Source organism: Phaethon lepturus, unplaced genomic scaffold, assembly GCF_000687285.1.
Source record: "Phaethon lepturus isolate BGI_N335 unplaced genomic scaffold, ASM68728v1 scaffold4351, whole genome shotgun sequence".
In the NCBI taxonomy this organism is placed as follows: domain Eukaryota; kingdom Metazoa; phylum Chordata; class Aves; order Phaethontiformes; family Phaethontidae; genus Phaethon; species Phaethon lepturus.
The window spans coordinates 14,161-33,878 of NW_010516807.1; the positions used below are offsets into that span (position 1 = coordinate 14,161).

A 19,718-nucleotide genomic window follows, 5' to 3' on the forward strand; every position below is an offset into this window, starting at 1 on the left:
AACTTCTTGCTGTGCTGTTAGATAAAGGCAAGGCCACGCAGGTGGCGTAATTGCTGGTGCCAACTGGGAGCTGCCTGGAGGCTCCTCTTTTAAAATTAGCTGGCTGAGCTGATCTGCAGCCAAGGGGTATGTGCAGGACAACATGGGCACAAAGGCCACGATGTATGTGCAGCACAGCACAGGCTTGGGTCAGCTCAGGTTAACTGTTATGTGGGTCACCAACATTGCAATGTACGGTGGTCTCCTGGGCAGGGTCACTGCAGAGGGTGAGAGGTCTGTCAAGGGAGTGAAATGGAACAAGACAGTGTAGAGAAGCCTATTCCTTAGAGTAATATTTGTGTGGTCCCATTATGTGCAAATAGTGTAATTTTACTCTTTGGGGATTTCAGTAATTTCAGATCCTGTTGTGTGCTAGGAATTTTGTACTGGATGTGTAGTAGTTTCCTGTAAACTAAAATCAATGAGTATAATGCTTCTTTATTATGTAGCACATTGATCCGCAAGCTAGGAGGATTTTTCATTCGACGAAAGTTAGATCAGAGTCCTGATGGCCGTAAGGACTTCCTCTACAGAGCTTTGCTCTACGTGGTACGTATTTCTTGTCTTTGTTTCTGTAGGTAGCATTTCAGTCGGGTGGCAAGTGAGAAGGTGAGTTCCATCAGTCTGGGGGTGTTTTTTACTGCTTTCAATTTGTCTTAGGTTTCATGCTGAAAAAAAAGGGTACATTTTTGTATGAAGTCTTGAATGTACAGAATAAAAGGGAATTGAATGCCCAGCACCTTTGAGGATGAGCAGATTTTCACCTTGCATAATCCTTATTAAAGAAAGTAGAATTAATACTCTCTGAATTAATGTTAAACTGAAACCTTGTTTCTCTAATTGCTTTTGTACTGGGTCATATCTACACTGATTCTGTCAACTTAATGGAAGTCTCTGTTTATGATAGGTTGATGTAATCCTTTTTGCCATTCAGTGTAATAGCTGTATTTGCATCTTGGAAGGTGGGATGTACTGAGGAACCAGGAGGAGAGAGATATGCAAACTGGCTAGATCAACTGTTGCTGGAGATGCTGCTAGACCTGTTGGAGAGGGTCCAGAGGAGGCCACAAAAAGGATCAGAGGGATGGAACACCTCTCCTGTGAGGACAGGCTGAGAGAACTGGGGTTGTTCAGGCTTTGGGGAGGCCTTTTTGCAGCCTTCCAGTACTTAAAGGGGGCTTATAAGAAAGATGAGGGCAGACTTTTTAGCAGGGCCTGTTGCGATAGAACAAGGGGTAATGGTTTTAAACTAAAAGAGGGCAGATTTCAACTAGATGGAAGGAAGACATTTTTCACACTGAGGGTGGTGAAACCCTGGCTCAGGTTGCCCAGAGAGGTGATAGGTGCCCCATCACTGGAAACATTCCAGGTCAGGTTGGACAGGGCTCTGAGCAACCTGATCTAGCTGAAGATGTCCCTGCTCATTGCAGGGGGGTTGAACTAGATGACCTTAAGAGGTCCTTTCCAACACAAAGGTTCTATGATTCTATGCTGTTCTTGAACAAATGATGTTATACTGCTTGTATATTCATGTAAATTCAATTGCAGTTTGGCTTGGGTTTGTGTCAAGCATTAATTACTGCTTTTGTTTTTTTCCCAAGTATTCATGCCAACTCATGATCTTCAGATGTTTTTAAAAGGAAATGGTTGATGCCAATATATTTGAAATGTGAATTTGCCAGTATAATTAGATATTTATTTTTTCCTCTTTTCCAATTGTTTTGTATTCAGCACATAGAAGAATTGTTGAGACAGCAGCAGTTTTTAGAAATATTCTTGGAAGGCACACGGTCTCGAAGTGGAAAGACATCTGGAGCTAGAGCTGGTCTTTTATCTGTGGTGGTGGATGCTCTCTTCTCAAATGCTACTCCTGACGTCCTAATTATACCTGTGGGAATCTCCTATGATCGCATAATTGAAGGTCACTATAACAGTGAACAGCTGGTAAGAGCAATTGAACAACTTGTTTTGCCTAGGGGATTCTCTGTTTATGTGCAAGAAAATGTGTTACATAGTTAAATGATGAGCTAGTAGTCCTCTGTCACGTGTACTTGGTGTTAGTGTTGAAGAGCATAGAGCCATTAATCACAAAGCCTCTCTGATAGGGGCTGGTGACATACAGGTGACATACTTCTAATGCAAATTCATGACATAACAAATAATGTATTCAAATGGATATATACGGAAAACAATAGCTCTCTAGATTTACTTGAAGTTGTAAGGTATGTCAAAAGATTCAGCCTTGTTTTGTCCGCATTTTAATTTTAAACATAACCTTTTAATTGCAAATTGGAAAAAAACCAAAACAACCACCCATGTTTTCCAGGGCAAGCCTAAGAAGAATGAAAGCCTTTGGAGTATAGCTAGAGGAGTCTTCAGAATGCTGCGGAAGAATTATGGGTGTGTCAGGGTAGATTTTGCACAACCATTTTCCTTAAAAGTAAGTTTGATATTTTGAAGATCCTTTTAAGGTTTGACATTTTTGTTGTTTCAATAGTGGGACGCATTTATTTTGGTTTTACTCCTTGTGGGTTATCACTAGCATTATCTGCTGAGGTCCATTCCCGTGGGACAAAAGTGTCCCTGTTTTGCTGAAGGTTGTCTTCGGACACATTTGAGCTGAAATAGTCTCAAAGTTGATACAAAGGGTTGTGTTAGGTTTAAAATGGCGTAAGTATTCTCATTGGGGTTCTTTGTTTGTTTTGTTTTAACAAACAGTCTTTAAAATGATCCTTGTACCATGTTTAAGTTGTAGAGACGTTTGAAGTTGAAGGAAACTGAATACTGTTCTCCAGTTCGAGTAGTTGAATGGTTTACACGGTTGTTTAGGAAAGGCATTTATGTATGGGGATTTATGATGTAGTAGTAAATGAGTAGTAGTAAATGAGTAGCTATAAAAGTATCATGGATCATATATCATAAAAATTGCATATTCTTTGAATGTTATAGTTTATTACTAGTTTACAATTATTAGCTATACCAGTTCACCAAATACTGTTCTGTAGTTTCTGAGGTAATGGGGTGGTGCAGTACTAGCTACTTTCACTTTTTAAATTTTCTCTCATCTCTGCAGAATCTGCTAGTTCTATACTTAATTTATCTACGTTTCACTAATCTGTGTTCTGCTATAGTATACCTTATTTTTAGTGTTACTTTAATAAGATTAACTACTGTAATAACAACCTACTAGAACATTATTCAAATTAATTAGGTGTTCTTCGTTCTGTCCTACTTCTCTCAGAAAAGCAGGAGGTTGAAGAGCTTTGGAGGGTTCAATTACTGCAGCATGAAATTATTGTGACCGTCTGCACTGCATTATAATTAGCATGGCAGGGAAAGATATTAATTCGGTTCCAAAGGAGAAGGCTTGGGTCACTTCCAGGCTATTCTTGGTCGGGAGATAACCTTCTTTTCCTTATACTGATCCAAGAACAATTGTTATCTGCCCTCTTAAGCTAGTGAAATGCTGACACTCTATACGTTCCTAGCAACCTGTGTCAGGTCTCATTTGTATTCATTTTTGTACTCCAGAAAGGTAATAAATGACATAAATTGCTTAAGTATACCTTAACCAAGATTTGCGGAAGTGTAACTGTATTTTTCAGTTGATGTAGTTATGTCACTGCAGGCTTTTCTAAAGTAGAGGAGCTTTGGGGGTTAATTTTGGGCACCGGCAGTTCTGTGAGCGCAGGCTGAGAAGCAGAAGAGTGTGAGCTGGCTGTGAGTGTCTTTTAAGCAGCTTTCCTGGGAGGGAACTGTTTTCCTGACCAGCAGGTTAAGTGGCTCTTTAGTTTCCCACATCAGTCTTTATAGAAGCTGAAAGAACACAGCGTCCTGAAAACAGAGTAATGTAAATGCTAACCTGTAAGGAGAGGTACTTGGCTTTGAGAAATTCAGGATTCAAGAATTCCAAGCATGTGGTACCCTGCCTGCTTCCTGGGTGCTTCAGTTTGTAGCACTGTGAGGGGCCTTGCAACTGGAGTTTCTACACCGGTGTTTACTACGGCGAAGTTCTGTATCGTGGTGTTTGAGGAAAGCAGCAGCAAGCAATAACTACAGTCTCCGTATTGGTTCTGAAAGGATATTAGACTTTCCTCTCATTCATGTTAATCAAGGCACTTCTCATTAATTTAATCATGGAGAAGCTAGTTTCAAAGGAGTTGTTCCCAGCAGGGTGCTGACAGGGGTTATCTATTGGTTTTGTTGCAATGTTATTTTATGAAGGTCAGATTCCTTGTTCTGGAAAGTTTGCCTTTTTATGAAATAAAATCAAAAGTGGATAAAATGTTGCAAACTTTTAATTTCTGTGACCTTATTACCGCTCTTTTAGCGTGAGCTATTTTTAATCAAGGTTGCATTTTCGAATAAATGCCTATTTCATGTAATAACATTATCAGCTGAATGCAAGAATAAAGTGAAAAAATACAAAAAAATAACAAATCTTCTCTCAACAGGAATATGTAAACAGCCAAAGCCAAAAACCTGTGCCTGCTCCTCTTTCTTTGGAACAAGCTTTGTTACCAGCTATACTTCCGTCAAGGTAGAGATTTTTTTGGATGTTGAGGGGAGGAAGAACAGGTTGGGGCTTGCTTGTTTGTTTGTTTGTTTGTCGTCTTAGTGTTCTACATTACATTCCAAGCAGTACTTTGAAATCCCTAAGGGTAATCTAGGTGTGTATAGAAAAACTAAGAACTTACACAATTGTAACTGTGCAATTTATTTTCAGAGTTGCATTCTTTCTGGCGAGCTCTGTTTAAATAAGCTTGAGAAGGCACTTTTTTCTTTTTTAAATTTTAGTGACCTCTGTTAATTTAATTTTAAATTTTATGGAATAACTTAGGGAAAAAATGACACAATGAAAAATGAAAGATTCGTTTTTAAACCTCACAAACATTTCAGGTGGATTTTGGTGTAATTCCAAAGCGAATAGGACTTGTGAGTGAGTATCCCTTACTCAGGGAGGTGACTGTCACTCAGAAGTGCAAAACTGTGCTCAAGGGCTAGGTCTGCATTTGCTACACAGATACACATTTTAGTTGAGGATCTTGTCTTGACTTGTAAAAACCTGTGTGGTCCTAGTAGAGACAAAGTCTGTAATTTATCTTTAGAAAGTTGTAGGTCCGTACAAAAGACTATTTCTAGTTTGTAGAGAGGCTGGGCTGGAAACTGCCTTTTAGGCAGATTTGCTTAATCCACTGTTCTCCATATTCATTGGAGGGAAGAGTTGTAGGGTGCAAATGTTGTAAAGGCAAAGTCAGGAATAGCCATAGGACAAGGTAAATGTTCTGTATTGCAATTTTTCTTTTGGTAGTTTTATCTTGATTTTTGTTTAGTGTGAAGAAATAATCTATAAAAGTTGGTAGATATTAAAATTCTTGTGGAGATTGTCACACATAACATTTTTGTGCCCTTATCAGACTGCCTAGTGTTTTTTTGCACTGTGGTTCAGTTAGCGTATTAAAAAAAAAAATCAGTCTAGGTTATTTTATTCAAAATCTAAATGTCATAATGCGAATTTTTATTCTGTATTCAGACCTAATGATACTATAGATGAAGGGACAGAGGCCTCACTGCCCAACTCCAGGGATATCACCAGTGAACCCTTCAGAAGAGAGCTGATATCCAACTTGGCTGAGCATATTTTGTTCAGTAAGTGTTACGATATCACTTGTCAGCTACCTGTCTTGTTTTGCTGATTGCATGAACTAACTTGCTGTTTGATGTCATACTTCCCAATTCCCTCCATTCAGGTGATCGTTTCATGACTTCAGATGCTCTTTTGACAATTCTCCGTCCTTTGCCTCCCTTCCTCCTCTTCAAAGTTCAATAAACTGTCTTTCTGATTAAGTACAAGCTTTTTATTATGTTTGTTTTGGTAACTTTTGTATTCCTTGGACTAGTATACTGAACTTGCTGTACTATGAAGTGTTTGTTTGTCACATTGATACACTGGTGTCTTATCACTTCATGTGAGAAGATACTGCAGTGTCCTAATGGCATTATTTAAGATAGTAGTCATGTGAACTCATCTAGCTGCTTGGACCAGTGTTGCCAGGTTTTATAGGTTATGTGGTGTATGCTTCAGTCAGTAGATCTGTGATTTGCGGTATGAGATGCATACAAAATGGTACTTAGCTTACTAGATATTTAAGCTTTACTCAGACTTTTTAGTTCAAGTGACTTTGATTAATATTGTTACTATATAGATGTAATACACTTTATATTTAATTCAGAAGGTACAGTTCTATACCTGTATCACTATTTTTTTTTTTAAATAATGGGTAGTCTTTCTCTTGTAATGATGTTCTGAACTTCTCAGGTGCTTAACGAGTTTGTCTTGTTTACGTCTAGCTGCTAACAAGTCCTGTGCTGTGATGTCTACCCACATAGTTGCCTGTTTGCTGTTGTACAGACACAGGCAGGTAAGGCTTCTGTGGTTCCTGAATAACCAAATACTATTTTGGCCTATTATTACTATCAAAATAGTATGCATTTTACTATTGCATGGTACTAATAAAAGAAAAAAGATGCATTTAAATTAAAGTGGATTTCAGATAGTTTAAGTGCTAATATTTTAGTTACTAGTGGTACTTGAAGATAAGCCATTGTTTCACAGAATTATTGATGGGATGATAATAAGTACTCTTGTGGAAATAGATTTTTGTAATTCAAAATGTAGTTAAACTGTTTAAAAAGAATACATTGTTTTGGTTCGTTGTATTAAGATTGTTTTTTATCTTAAACACATTCACTATCGAATATGCTAGCAACTCTTCTGTTACTTTTCAAATGAGTTTTGCTGTTCCTTGGTGCTAGAATATTATACCACGATGGCAAAATGATGCTAATGTTTAACTGAAATGTTGTGCAGGGAGCATAGCAGAATATGTTTTTCTCTTAGAAGTGTGTTTAGCATTTTTTTTCTGAAATTCCTTCTGCCTCTAATCTGAAACTTTTATTACATGTAAATGAAGAACAAATTGAAATACACTGTTCAGATATGTAGTCTTCCTAGTTGAGGACAGTATCACTATTCCTGTCAATCCAGTCTTTCCAATTTCCTAAAATAATGAGATCCAAGAAGCATTTTACAATGTGATCTGAAACTATCTTGACAAAAACAAGGAAAGGAAGTGCTTGAGGAAAAGCTTTTCCCCCTGTCCTCAAACAACTGAAGAGAAGTTCTGCTAATTACAGTATTCCCAGATAATTGAATTTTATAGTGTAGTTCATTTTCATTTGTAAAATAATTCATTTTATAACATAGTTAATGGAAATATATCTCTAACATGTTCCTAAAGAACAGCTCAGATCTCTGCAGGTTGTGAAATAAACCAAGAAGCAAATAAAAAATTTGAATTCTCAAACAGCTGCATGGCTTTAACATGTTATTCCATGTAATTCAACACCTGTGGACTGTTTTAACAATATATCTGTGAAAACAAGGTTTTATAATACTCCTGTTGTGCTCTGGATTTTTGAAAATTAATGACTTGTTTATGTGTTTGCTATATACATAGTTATGTGGTTGACAGATAAACTCCTGTGCAAAAAAAAAAAAAATGTTTCACTTTGTGATTCTGATTTTATTTCCAGGGAACTGATCTTTCCAGGTTGGTAGAAGATTTCTTTTCCATGAAGGAGGAGGTCTTAGCCCGTGACTTTGACTTGGGATTTTCAGGGAACTCGGATGATGTTGTCATGCATGCCATCCACTTGTTGGGGAACTGTGTAAATATCACAAACACTAGCCGAAACAATGAGTTCTTCATCACTCCCAGCACAACGATACCTGCTGTCTTTGAACTCAACTTCTACAGCAATGGAGTACTTCATGTATTTATTAAAGAGGCCATTATTGGTATGTGTTGGGGTTTTACCAAGGAAGGACTTTGTTGTGACCCATGAAGTCAAAATATCTGCACAACCTCCCCACTCCCCATTTTTCATGTGATTTACTTTATATATATATATATATATATGTTTCTTCCCTCCCTGCTTCAGCCCATGTTTAACAAAAGCAATTTTAAAGTAAACTTGGGTTTGGTTCATAGAATGTTTCACTCATTTTTCTCATCATACTTAATCTTTCTTGGAAGTATTCCTGTATTGGTCACTGCCTTAGGCAAGGCACTGTCAGAGTTTTGAGCCAACATGGCAAAATTTGTGCTTCAGTCACTAATACGAGATTAAAACAAAATCTTGTGAACATATTAATTGGACACAAATGGAATAGTGGTGACTTCTGTCTTTATTCTTCAGTTGCATGTGTAATATTTGACTGCTTTTAGCCTAGAAATAGACAAAACAGAAGTTTTAAGTATCCTTTGCTATAAAGCTCTTTGGAAAAATAAACTTTGCTTATGTTTATTTCTGCTCTAGCCTGCAGTCTTCATGCGGTTCAGAGTAGGAGGTACAGAAATGGTATCAATGGTGCTTCTCCCAGTTTGATTAGTCAAGAACACCTGGTCCGAAAAGCTGCCAGCTTGTGTTACTTGCTTTCTAATGAATTTACTGTATCTTTGGTAAGTAAGTACTTGCATTAGTTGTCCACCTGTCAAATTTTTTTTTTTCTGCCTGTAACTGCTTTTGTTACTGTAAAGAGAATTTATGCTTTCTTCAAGTGTTAGAGTTTTGGTATGTTCACTGTAGGTACAGTCAAATAATAATGGGTATCAAGAGGTTGAACGTTGTTTGAAAAAGGCAGATAGTAGCGTTCCCATTTGCCTCAAGGAAGTGAACATTTGAATGAATGTAGTTCCATCAGAACAGTTCATCCAAAAGATGTTTGGTCTAAGACACCACCTGAATTATCTCGCCACACTCCTGTCACTACCTTATTTCCTTGGCAAGGTGTGACAAAATCAGTCAGTCCGATTTAGGGGATATGTACTGTGTGCCTGCCTGCTGCTCTGGGCAAGTGCTAAGTAGGTGATGCTGGTGTGAGCCTGCAGCGTTTCTGCTCTGCTGGCTTTAGGCCTTTCCTGAGAAAGAAAAGCTGCTCACTTTATCTCTGTCAGCTTCCCACAATTTGAGGCTGGGCTTCTTAATGCCTTCTAACAGATTTTGTGTTGCTTATGTCATTAGACCATCACAACTATATCTGCATTCTGCCCAAACTATTTAAGTATTTTTTTTATTTAAACAAATACAAGTGTTGGAGAGTACCCAACTCATATGAGTTTGCATAGATGATTGAAATTACACTGGGAACTAAGGCTCCAGATTCTAAAGATACTCTTAATTTGCATGGGAGTGCAATAGTCACAGTGTGCCACACCTAGTATTTAGTGGCAATTTTAAACATGGTCTGACTTCAGTTTTTGTTTTGTTACAAAACACTGAAGAGAGCTTGTGTTATCTGTTTTCAGATACTCGGTATACTTACACTCTGTATACTTGCAATTTAAGGTGCTAGATATTTGTTTTTCTTATTAGAAAGAATTCTTCTAGAACTTCTTAGAAGTTACTTGGAATTCTTGAATTAGTTTTTAAATTTGCACACGTATTTCTGACTCGTGCCTTTTTAAATGAAGCATAAACCAGATTTGGTATTTTTTGTCTAGGAACCAATGTAGCTCAGATGGTGGAATTCTTTAATAATCTTATCCTTCTGCTTTCAGAGTTAATTGATTTTATTTCCTTTTAAATTAGAAAATATTTCCTACATGATTATGAACAATGTAAAAGAGGTTGGTTTTTTACTCAGTTTCAAAACACATAAGGGCATTTCTTAAAAGTGTTCTTTCCTTTAAATTCCAAATAAATCACTGGTATGAGTCTCAATTATTTTAGTTTTATGATTATTTTATTCCAGAATTGCTAACAAACTAAAATTTGGTTTGAGACGATTAAAAGGGGAGAATATTTAATGTGGTTGTCTACCAGTGTAGTAATGCTTTTCTTAAAAAAAACTTGGACAAATTTTAAATATCATATTTCATTGTAATTTTTTTAACAACTGCCTATCTGCCAGGATAAACGTAAGAGTGTTGCATTGGGATTACGCTGCTAAAAATTTAACAACTTGCTTAAAAGAAATAATACTGCTGTATCTAAAACAGTCATACTGAACAGGGAATTGGTGTTGCTATAATGGGTAAAATTGATGTGATTTTTTCAGTACATTTCTCTTCTTGTGCAGCCTTGCCAGGTGATATATCAAGTTTGCCATGAATCTGTGGAAAGGCTGATACAGTATGGTATTCTTCTGGTGGCCGAGGTAAGGTGATGTTGATACTAAATGAGCTTTGTTTCTTGTCCTTGACTTGAGCCATAGGTAGTTTATGCTTCTTGGTTGTGAGTCTTGTTCTAAATATATGGTGTTACTGAAAGCTTGTAACACCTTAACAAGTCCAGGACTGATGCTACTTCATTCTTATATTTATAAGCGTCAGACATTTGTGTATAGTCATCCTGTGATGGTATGAATGACTCTGTGTGTAATTTTGTTGTACCATTAAACCTAGAAAGGAAGACATGTATTTTATACTGTCTTGTAAAATGGGATTTTATTTTAGTATTGGAGCCCTTTCAAATTGTAGCATAGCTACATGGATGTTTACTTTCTACTCCACAGGAGTCAGTAGTCCAGATCTTTTGTCATTCTTTGATTCCTTTGCATCCATCTCAAAATCGTTGTAAACTTCCTCTGCTAGCACGGTTTGCAGTTTCAGGGATGTACTGGAGTCGCTTTGTGGTGCAATCTACCAGAGGTGTATGGTGTAAAGAAAACCTGGGGACCATGGGGCAGCTGACTCAGTGTACCTTTGCTTCCCAGACTCTTTTTGTGCACAGCTTGCCCAGGGGGAAGCAACAAAATTTAAAGACACCATGGAACAGAGTTACATATTTGGCTGCTTTCATCTTGCAGATTTCCAGTTTCAAAGGAGGCTAAAGCTGCTTTATTTGTTAATGGCCACTGCTTCACTCTAATCTTACTGCTTATCTTTTGATACACGCTTCCATTTTTAATATGTGTAACCACAGGTACTATATACTTGACATACCTGGGTATTAAACATTCTCTTCCTTTGGAGTTACTACTGCTTACTTTTTATCTGAAGTACTGACATGTTGTCATGCATTAGATTGTAATCATTATTAGATAAATCCAAAAATGAATGCTTATCAGAGGATTAGGAAGAAAACTGTATGTTCCATGCCTAGGGACAGATGAGGAAAATAGATGTGGAGAGCAGTAGATATGCACTTCTATCTACTCAAGTGTGAAACTTGTCTTGAGGGTTCTTCTATAAGTTTCAGTTGCTGAGTCTGGTACTTTGCTGTTTATAGCTGGGATATAGATAGGTATTAGGCAGTATATAAATATTTATCTGTGCTGTCTGATATACACCACTAGAGCAACATTTTGAGTGCTTAAAAAGGAGATATATTCCATCAGTAAATTTCTTTAAACTTAGAAAACCTCTGTACTTGCTTACTTCTTTTAAATTACTAAGAATTTGCATAATCAGTGCAAACACTATAAGCAACAGTTGTTCCACGACTTCGGAGAGGTTGGAAATGTTTGTGCGGTTTTTACAACCTCTTCTCTAAGAAAAGTAGCTAGCTTCTGCCCCTTCTAATTATTTCAGTTTACTGCTGGCATTCACACATTGATAAATTTCCCATTAAATTGAGCTTGATTGATCCATGCTTATTTTCTTCAAAAATTCTTTTCCTGTGATTCTAGTGTCTACTTCAAAAGCTAAGAAATATTCCTAACACATAGTGATCTTTTTGGTATTTTTTGGTATTTTTTTGAATTTATGTTGTGGCCCTCGCTGCATTCAAAATAAAACATTTGACCAGGGTGTAAGATTGGGAGGACATAATTCTTCACTTGCTGCAGATGCCTTTCTCTTTGTCGTGAATTTTACAACAGTAATCACATCTACAAAGTGTCTGTTATCCATTTGGTTTTAATGTTGCCTGTTTCTCATTTCTAAATGGAATTACCACTGGTGACTTTTGAAAAAATCTTTCTATTCTACTGCTTTTAGCAAAACAAATAATGGCAAATGATTGACACTAAGGCTTCCCTTACTCTTTTGAGTGTGTATTTGCTATCTCTAAAACTCATTTCTGAAGATGCATTGTTGAAATAGAACGTTGCATCAGATGTTGATCAGTCAGGTGGAATATTTCTGTTGCGCCTCAGTTACTGTACACCTGAACTTCTGATAGACCTGCATTATTGCACAACAGAACGAAATCACTATTCAAGTACATCTAGTATGTATATATTTGTCATTTGTGCATATCGTCTCTGGCAGATTACCTCACTATGCTCTTGCAAGGGAAGTTTATAATACTTTACAACTTTACAAAGTGCTTTACTAATTAATGGTTTTACTAAAATAGATGGTTTTACTAAATAAATGAAAAGCAAACAACAAACACTACTTTTTTTCCCCTCACAATATTCAAGTTAATAAATTCCACCAATCGTAATCTTGCTGCCACGCACTCATCTCAAAAGCCTGAAGAAATGTATACTTACCTAAGACACCTGCCTGCTAATAAGTAGAAGTGTAAATCCATGTCTTGCTCCAAGGGTGGATTACTGCAGGGCATTTGTAGGCTAATCTTGGATGCTGCTTGTCAGGGTGATTAGCAGAAGGCAATTGCTGTGATGCAACAGGTGAAGGGGTCTTAATGTCTCAACGTAGTCAAGACTTAAACAGTTTGGGGCCTTTGTGATTAAAACTGTGATTAAAACCAATATCTCACATGGGGACAAATACAAGAACAGCATCGTTAGAGGTAGTAAGTTATCACTTCCAAACAGCAACTTGTGGTATTCTGCATTAATTGATATTTTAGCTATTCTAATATAGTAACACGGAGTTTACTACTCTGTCTTTAAGGCAGCAATAGTACGGAGGTTAGCAACATCCATATCCAGATAGCATCTCAACTTTTTGTCATAACACAACTGAAAACACTTTCTTGGCAACTGCTACTTTATGGCCTCTAGTAGGAAGATCCAGATAAACTATAGAAAAATGGTCTTTTTCACCAAATGTCTCTTCTGTCTGCTTAATCGCAACCCTGTCTGTAATTGGGTTTCACCAGCTTGTATTAAAAATTGGTTAGTATGACTGATTAAGTCAGATGAGATTATAAAATAAACCTATTGTTTTGCCTCAATTTGGGTTTTTTACCTATTTACCACCTTGTCTTTCAAATTTAAGCAGGATGATCAGGAGGATGTTAGCCCCAGTCCTACAGAGCAGCAGTGGGATAAAAAACTCCCTGAGCCATTATCTTGGAGAAGTGACGAGGAAGATGAAGATAGTGATTTTGGAGAAGAGCAGAGAGATTGCTATCTGAAGGTAATATTATCCTAAGGCTAATAACATTGAAGCCTGTTGAAAGACATACAAACTACTTCACTAGTTCAGGAGGAGTAATGATAATTTTTTTTCGGTTATATTTTGCTACAGTCAGTAAAACACCTTTTTCTCCTTCCCATGGGGAAAACAGCTGAAGAAAAATAAAATAATCTTATAGGGAGGTGAAAGAGTTAACACAATGGTTAGTGTAATGAAAACTGAGGGCTCGAGTGTCTTAGTGTCTAAATGTTTTATTCTTTACTGACAGCACGCACTCGAAAAGTGGCATATTGTGCTAGTATTTATTTTCAGCCTAAATTTCACTTCATAGATTGATCATGTTGATTTTAGACATATCAGTTTTCTCACAGAGCTGACACAAACACTCTTTAGGATATCTTGTTAAAACTTAGAAACTTATGTCCATCTCTGTGACTGTATGACAACCCTTCTGTTGGCTGCAGAACAGTATGATGTCTTCAATTTTATCTTAGGAAAATGGTTACTGATATCCTAGATGAGAAAAAAGTAGCATTGATCTGTGATGTGCAGTGTCTGTTTCATCACTGGTGGTAAACAGCTTTTTTTGTTATGCTCTCATAACGTACTGTGGTGTGCCCCCATACTCCTTTTTGTACTAAGAATTATTTGGGCTGCCATTTTGCCGTGTACTGTGTTGCAGGTCATTTCTTGTTTCTGCTGGTCTCTGTCACTTAAGGTCTTGTTGCCCTTTCTTAGGTGAGCCAGTCTCAAGAGCACCAGCAGTACATCACTTTCCTGCAGAGGTTGTTGGGACCTTTACTGGAGGCATATAGCTCTGCTGTTATCTTCGTGCACAATTTTAGTGGTCCTGTTTCAGAGTCTGAATACCTTCAAAAGTTACACAGGCACTTAATAAGCAGGACGGAGAAGAATGTTGCTGCGTATGGTATGTTAAACTGGTTTTGGAACTGGATTTGTTTCATTCTATACTCCTAGCACAAAGTAGCCCAAATTCAATTGCAGTTTGTTTATCTCTGGGTTTTCTTTCTTGCAGCTGAAAGTGCTACCTACAGTCATGTGAAAAATGCAGTGAAAGTCTTTAAGGAAATTGGGGTAAGTGTTCAGTGATTGAATTTGGAGACTGTTAAGTTTCACTTTAATAATGAGCACAATTTTGATAATTCATGGAACTTGTTCAGTGTCAGTTTAAAATATGTGAATGTATCTCTGCAGATGTATTGTGGGTTTTGAGCATTCTGAGTTCCTTAAAGCTTAGGGCTGTAGGAGAAGAGCGCACATTGCAGAACAGGACACTTCTTGGCCCTGAGAAAACCTGTCTAGATGAGGGCTAGGTGACTAAACATTTTTATTCACAGCAAGTGAAATTTCTCTGCTCTATTCCATGTCCTTATTGGACATCAGTGGCAATGTTGGAAGGCTGAGAGCATGCTCTGTGCTTAGTGACAGCTAAATGTGATTTTGAAGGACTACATAAATCTTCAAAAAGTATTAGTTACTGAATTTTGGCTTAGCAGTGATTGATGCTCCAGTAGACCCATCCTAACAGACCTCTAGTGTCCACTGTAAGGACACAGATGTTTAAAATAACGGATCAGTTTTACATTTTACCACTGTCATTTTGAATTTTAAATTGCCTATCTAGATTTTGCAAATGAGGAGTTTCTTTCATCAGAGTGACTTGGCTTTCTGAATGCCAGGTTGGATTTAGTATTATAATTTTGAAAGCATCAACATTAGGCTAGTTAAGGGTTTTGAAGTCTTTGTCCTTGAATTCTGCTGTATTAAATAATCTAACAATAGTTAGCCTATAGTAAAGGTATCTCCCTGTGGACTGTGAGCACTATAAAGAAAGAACATATAAAATCCATCATTTTAATTCTAGCTTATTCTACAGTTGGAAAAGTGGAACTAGATAGCATCTGCTGAGCATCTATTCAGAGCATGACATCTGAATTCTTGTTTTCAAAGTGCTAACACTTTCAATTCAGGTGCCTTTTGAGGGTGTGCTTTACCCCTTGATGTTAGGAGCTCTCTGTCTATCATACACTGTGCTTATTTCTCAGTTTCTCTTCTTCCACGCCACTTGAAGAGCTTCAACATTGAGTGAATTCCAATATCTAAAGACATTGCCATCTAAGCCCTCAAGAAAGGAGGAAAAAAAAAAAGTCTTGTAAATGAGGCAAATTACTATAGACTGTAAATTTTTAATCTCAAAAGAAAGGAGATTCCTTGAACATGGTGATACTTACTTATATTCATGCTGTGCTTTAGGTTTTCAATCAGACGAAACAAGAAAGAGACACCATTTTGGAGCTAAGCACTATGTTCCTACCTCAGCGCAACAGGCAAAAACTACTGGAATTCATCATGAGCTTCATGGTATTATAGACCACGTAATTGCACCTTTGTCCAGGGACATGAAGACAGGTTTTGAGACTGTGTCAAAGCCTGGGGACATTTGCTAATCCTTCAAAGTCTAAGGTGCCACTGTCTGGGTAAGGCCTTCTCTGACTTGAACTACTGGAAGACAAGTGCCTTCTTGTGTATGCATTTATGGGTTTCTTACAGTCCCAATACTGTTGTAATACAGCGATACTCAGATGACACTTTAGATAGAAGTGATTAAACACGTTGCAAAAAATAACATAAATTCTTAGAATTAGATTTAAAATGAAGAGTGAAGTTTTATCAGTGTTACGTTTTAAATATAATTTTAAAGACTGTAACAGGTGCACAAATACACATATTTGTGTTCTGTAGCTAACCCTGAGATCTTGAGTTCAGTGGCAACACAGTTTATGGCATAAACAAGTAACTCTAATTCCAATTCAGTTTTACTGTTTTAAATAAATGGTTTAAAAATTTTGCTTAGGCACGATATATATTTCATGGATAAAGCCATAGTTTTTCATAAATGTTAACATAAATGCCAAAATTCTAATGAGAATAAGTTACAGACATCTGAGAATAATGATCATGTAGCAAATGATTGTGAGAAACACTGTTAGCAGGCACACCTTGCACTATTAGAGCTGTGTAGTGCAGTGGTAAATTGCACTAATCACTGCTGTCATGAAGAATGTGAGAGTAGCATTCTTATTTTTGTTATGGCATCTGTCATTCAGCCAGATGAAAGTCAGGAGACAGTTGCCTTAATGTGAATACCTTGTAAAACCTTAGATTATTATTTAATTGAAAAAAGCTATTAAGTTGTTGGGGTTTTTTTTAATTAACAGGATGTCAGATTTTTTTTTTTTTTAAGTGGAGTAAACACTTGATTTGGTGAAATAATTCTTAATTCTGGCCGTAAAAAATTCAGCAATAACATTTGCAATTCTTTGGAAATGAGTGTTCATATTGTATTCTGTTGCTGAGCAGGTCTAAATTGGCATGAAGTAGTAACCTCTAGAAGCAAATATCATAAACAGTGTACTTTTAACTCTGATCTGACTGACAAAAAAAAAAGTCACAGACAAAACTGAATGATGAATAAATTCTGTCCTGTGAAACAGGACTCTGGTCTTGCGATTTGATCCTTTTGCATGGAGGACTTGCACTGTAGATTTCATCTTCTCTTCATGTGAGTGGAGATTAGATTGCGACCTATAGTCCTGTATTTTGGTACACCTGTTCTAGCTGAAGCAATAACTTGGTGGTGTGTGAAGCTGGTTTCTTGTGAAATGTTTTTATTTCCTCATTTAGATTGCCTTCTATATGAGGGAAATCAAGCATTTCAGTTACTGCAATGTTTTGCCTAATTCTCGTGTCCTGCCCTCGTGAGCAGAAAATCCCCCAAACTTCATCATGTAGTCTCAGTTGCTTAACATAGAGACAAACATACTTGAATCCCAGCATTTGCACTGTTACGCCAGCACAAAACTGATGCACACAATTTGATTTTGTGGCCAAGGAGCTTGCATTTGTACTGCACATTTGTCAACAAGAATATTTCTGTAAATTTTTTTATTAAATGCTATTAATATTTGAAACCTGCGGTTTATAGTTTACTAGCATTATACTGTTAGCACTGTGAGACGCATGTGTTCTGTCACTAAACGAGGTGCTCTACAACACTCAAAGAATGTCTGAACCAAAGCTACATTAATACAGATAGAAACTGACCCTAGAGTTGCTTTTGTTCTTACATGTTCTGCTGCTGTCTCAGCAGAATAGTGACTACATCGCACATAAGTTGTTTTGTGAAGTCTACTAGCTATTTAGAAAACATTTTCATCTCCTACTAGCTAATGTGCACTGGTCATTAACCCGATCAATGCTCCATATAACGGTTGTTGCTGATGGCTTCCATTTAATGTCAAAAAAAGACTAGGTGCTTCTGAATAACGAGCTCTCAGTTTATTGCATTTCAGTAAATCTGAAGTGTACTAACAGTGAAGACTGTACACAAAAAAAAAAAAGATCTTAAAAAATGAAGCAATATGAAGCAAACAAAACTAGAGTCATTTTCTTAAGAAGGTTCTGCCAACTGATGTATTGCTTACCATAAAACCCAGTACTGTGGTCACTGGAGTATTCTGGCTAGGTGTTGCAACTAAGATAACTTATGGCTTACACTTAAAAAAAAATAAATTTTTTTTTTAAAAATCTGGTTAATAGAAATCAGTGAGTGGGTAGGATAATAATGCATGTGAATACCCATTAATTACTACATTTAGTATGCAGAGGGAGAGGGCACCTCTAAAATGGTTTGTTTTTGTAAGAAAAAAACCTGCATGTGAGAAGTCAGTACTACGAATCATATGCCACTGGAAGCCTTTGCATTCTGCAGCAAGTGTGTATGTATACATATGTATGTGAGCATGTATATTATGACACACGACAACTATGCTTTTCCCTGAAAATAAAGCACAGAATATAAAATTATTAGGCTGTAACATTCAAAAACTAAAACCAATACTTTTGCACTGTATTTACACCTTCAGTGTCTTCTAATTTTATTAACCTCCCATGTTTCCTTTGTTGACAGAATGCCAGGTTGAGTTAATTTTGATAAAGTTAACCAGTGAAGAAGGAAGGACTGTCCCTGAATTACCACAAATGTATTTTTAAGACTCCTCCTCTTATAAAGACTTACATGAGTCTCGTCATTCTTAAGAGCATATTACTCAGGTGTGCAAGTCTTTTTGGGCCAGGGTCTTTCATGATACGAGAAACTTAATCTTTCTATATGCATCCTATAGGTGTTACATTTTTAGAGTGATGGAAATGTAGAGTTCTACTTCCCCTGCTGCCACAGCTACCCAGGCCCCCAGGGATCATAAACTTGTTAATACATTTATTTTCTACTCACACTGACATCAGAGGCATACCTGCCTTCTCTTTAACAGTATAGGGCTTTTTTCACCTATCTTTAATTAGGAAGCATATATGCACACCTGCGTTCAACTGACTGCCCGCTTCACAGAGAAGTATCAGGATCACCATGTAGAAGAAGGTTGAGCTGGGAGGTGATGTAAGATACTGTGGCTCTTGTGTTTCTGTGCTAATGGGGCTGATACCGCTTCCTTGAGAATGTTACCATGTTTTACCTGTTGCCTGTAATGCCGTGTCTGTTGTAGAAGCACAGAGGTGTACTGGAGTCATTTTAATAAATTAAACTGTTTGCTAATATGACATTTAACAACCTCTTCTAGTGTTTTTTTGTTTTTTTAAAATAACCTGCTAAGATAATTTATACAGTAACTTTGTCCCATTCCAGGTTGTTTCTGAAATTAAACCATGAAAAGCTTTCATTGTAGATGTATCTCTCCCAGTGTATATACTGGAGCAAAACCATTTAAAAAGCAAATCAAGGTGACAGCCTGACTCCTGAGACACCGTCTGTTTTGTTGCAAAGCAGAAGTGCAATTTTACTTCTCTATTTCCCCATCCCTGCAAGGTTCTTGTACGTAGCTGCTTCTTTTAAAGGCGCTGAAAGTTCCTCTTGCCTTAGAGGGAGGGGTGGGTCATTCAGGACTCTGGGACTGCTCTCTGATGCTGCAGACTGTCCCTTCTCGTCGCAATTTCAGGGTGACCTGGAGTGCAATAAGCACCTGTCAGCAATTCTGACAGCATCTGGCAAATGTGAATCAATTGGAGTGGGGCTTTAATATAATAAAACCTGCATAGATGTTCATTACTTAAATTGAGAAGGAGGGATGCTGTTTCACCCTTCAGAAAAAAAATAAAAAGTTGTAATCAACTGATTCTTTAAGAAGCCTCTAGCAATGTTCACATGCAAGCAAGGCTCGATTAATTGACAAATCTAGCCTGAGCTAGGAAACCAAAATTCAATTATTGTCAATAGCTTGAATAAAACCCAATTCTTATTGGTGA

The 19,718-nt window shown here is 37.1% G+C and overlaps 1 protein-coding gene across 1 annotated transcript in view; it reads left to right on the top strand.

Moving 5' to 3' along the window:
* The window catches only part of GPAM (glycerol-3-phosphate acyltransferase, mitochondrial), a 28,933-nt gene extending 12,743 nt beyond the window's left edge, over positions 1–16,190 (top strand). The window contains exons 8-20 of the mRNA XM_010296171.1: positions 489–588; positions 1,771–1,983; positions 2,366–2,479; positions 4,494–4,579; positions 5,573–5,688; positions 6,391–6,461; positions 7,636–7,900; positions 8,422–8,564; positions 10,184–10,261; positions 13,239–13,379; positions 14,118–14,307; positions 14,416–14,474; positions 15,654–16,190. Coding sequence (XP_010294473.1) covers positions 489–588; positions 1,771–1,983; positions 2,366–2,479; positions 4,494–4,579; positions 5,573–5,688; positions 6,391–6,461; positions 7,636–7,900; positions 8,422–8,564; positions 10,184–10,261; positions 13,239–13,379; positions 14,118–14,307; positions 14,416–14,474; positions 15,654–15,770 — 1,693 coding nt within the window. The 3' untranslated portion in view covers positions 15,771–16,190. The remainder of the gene's footprint in view (positions 1–488; positions 589–1,770; positions 1,984–2,365; positions 2,480–4,493; positions 4,580–5,572; positions 5,689–6,390; positions 6,462–7,635; positions 7,901–8,421; positions 8,565–10,183; positions 10,262–13,238; positions 13,380–14,117; positions 14,308–14,415; positions 14,475–15,653) is intronic.
* The last annotated feature ends 3,528 nt before the right edge of the window (positions 16,191–19,718 follow it).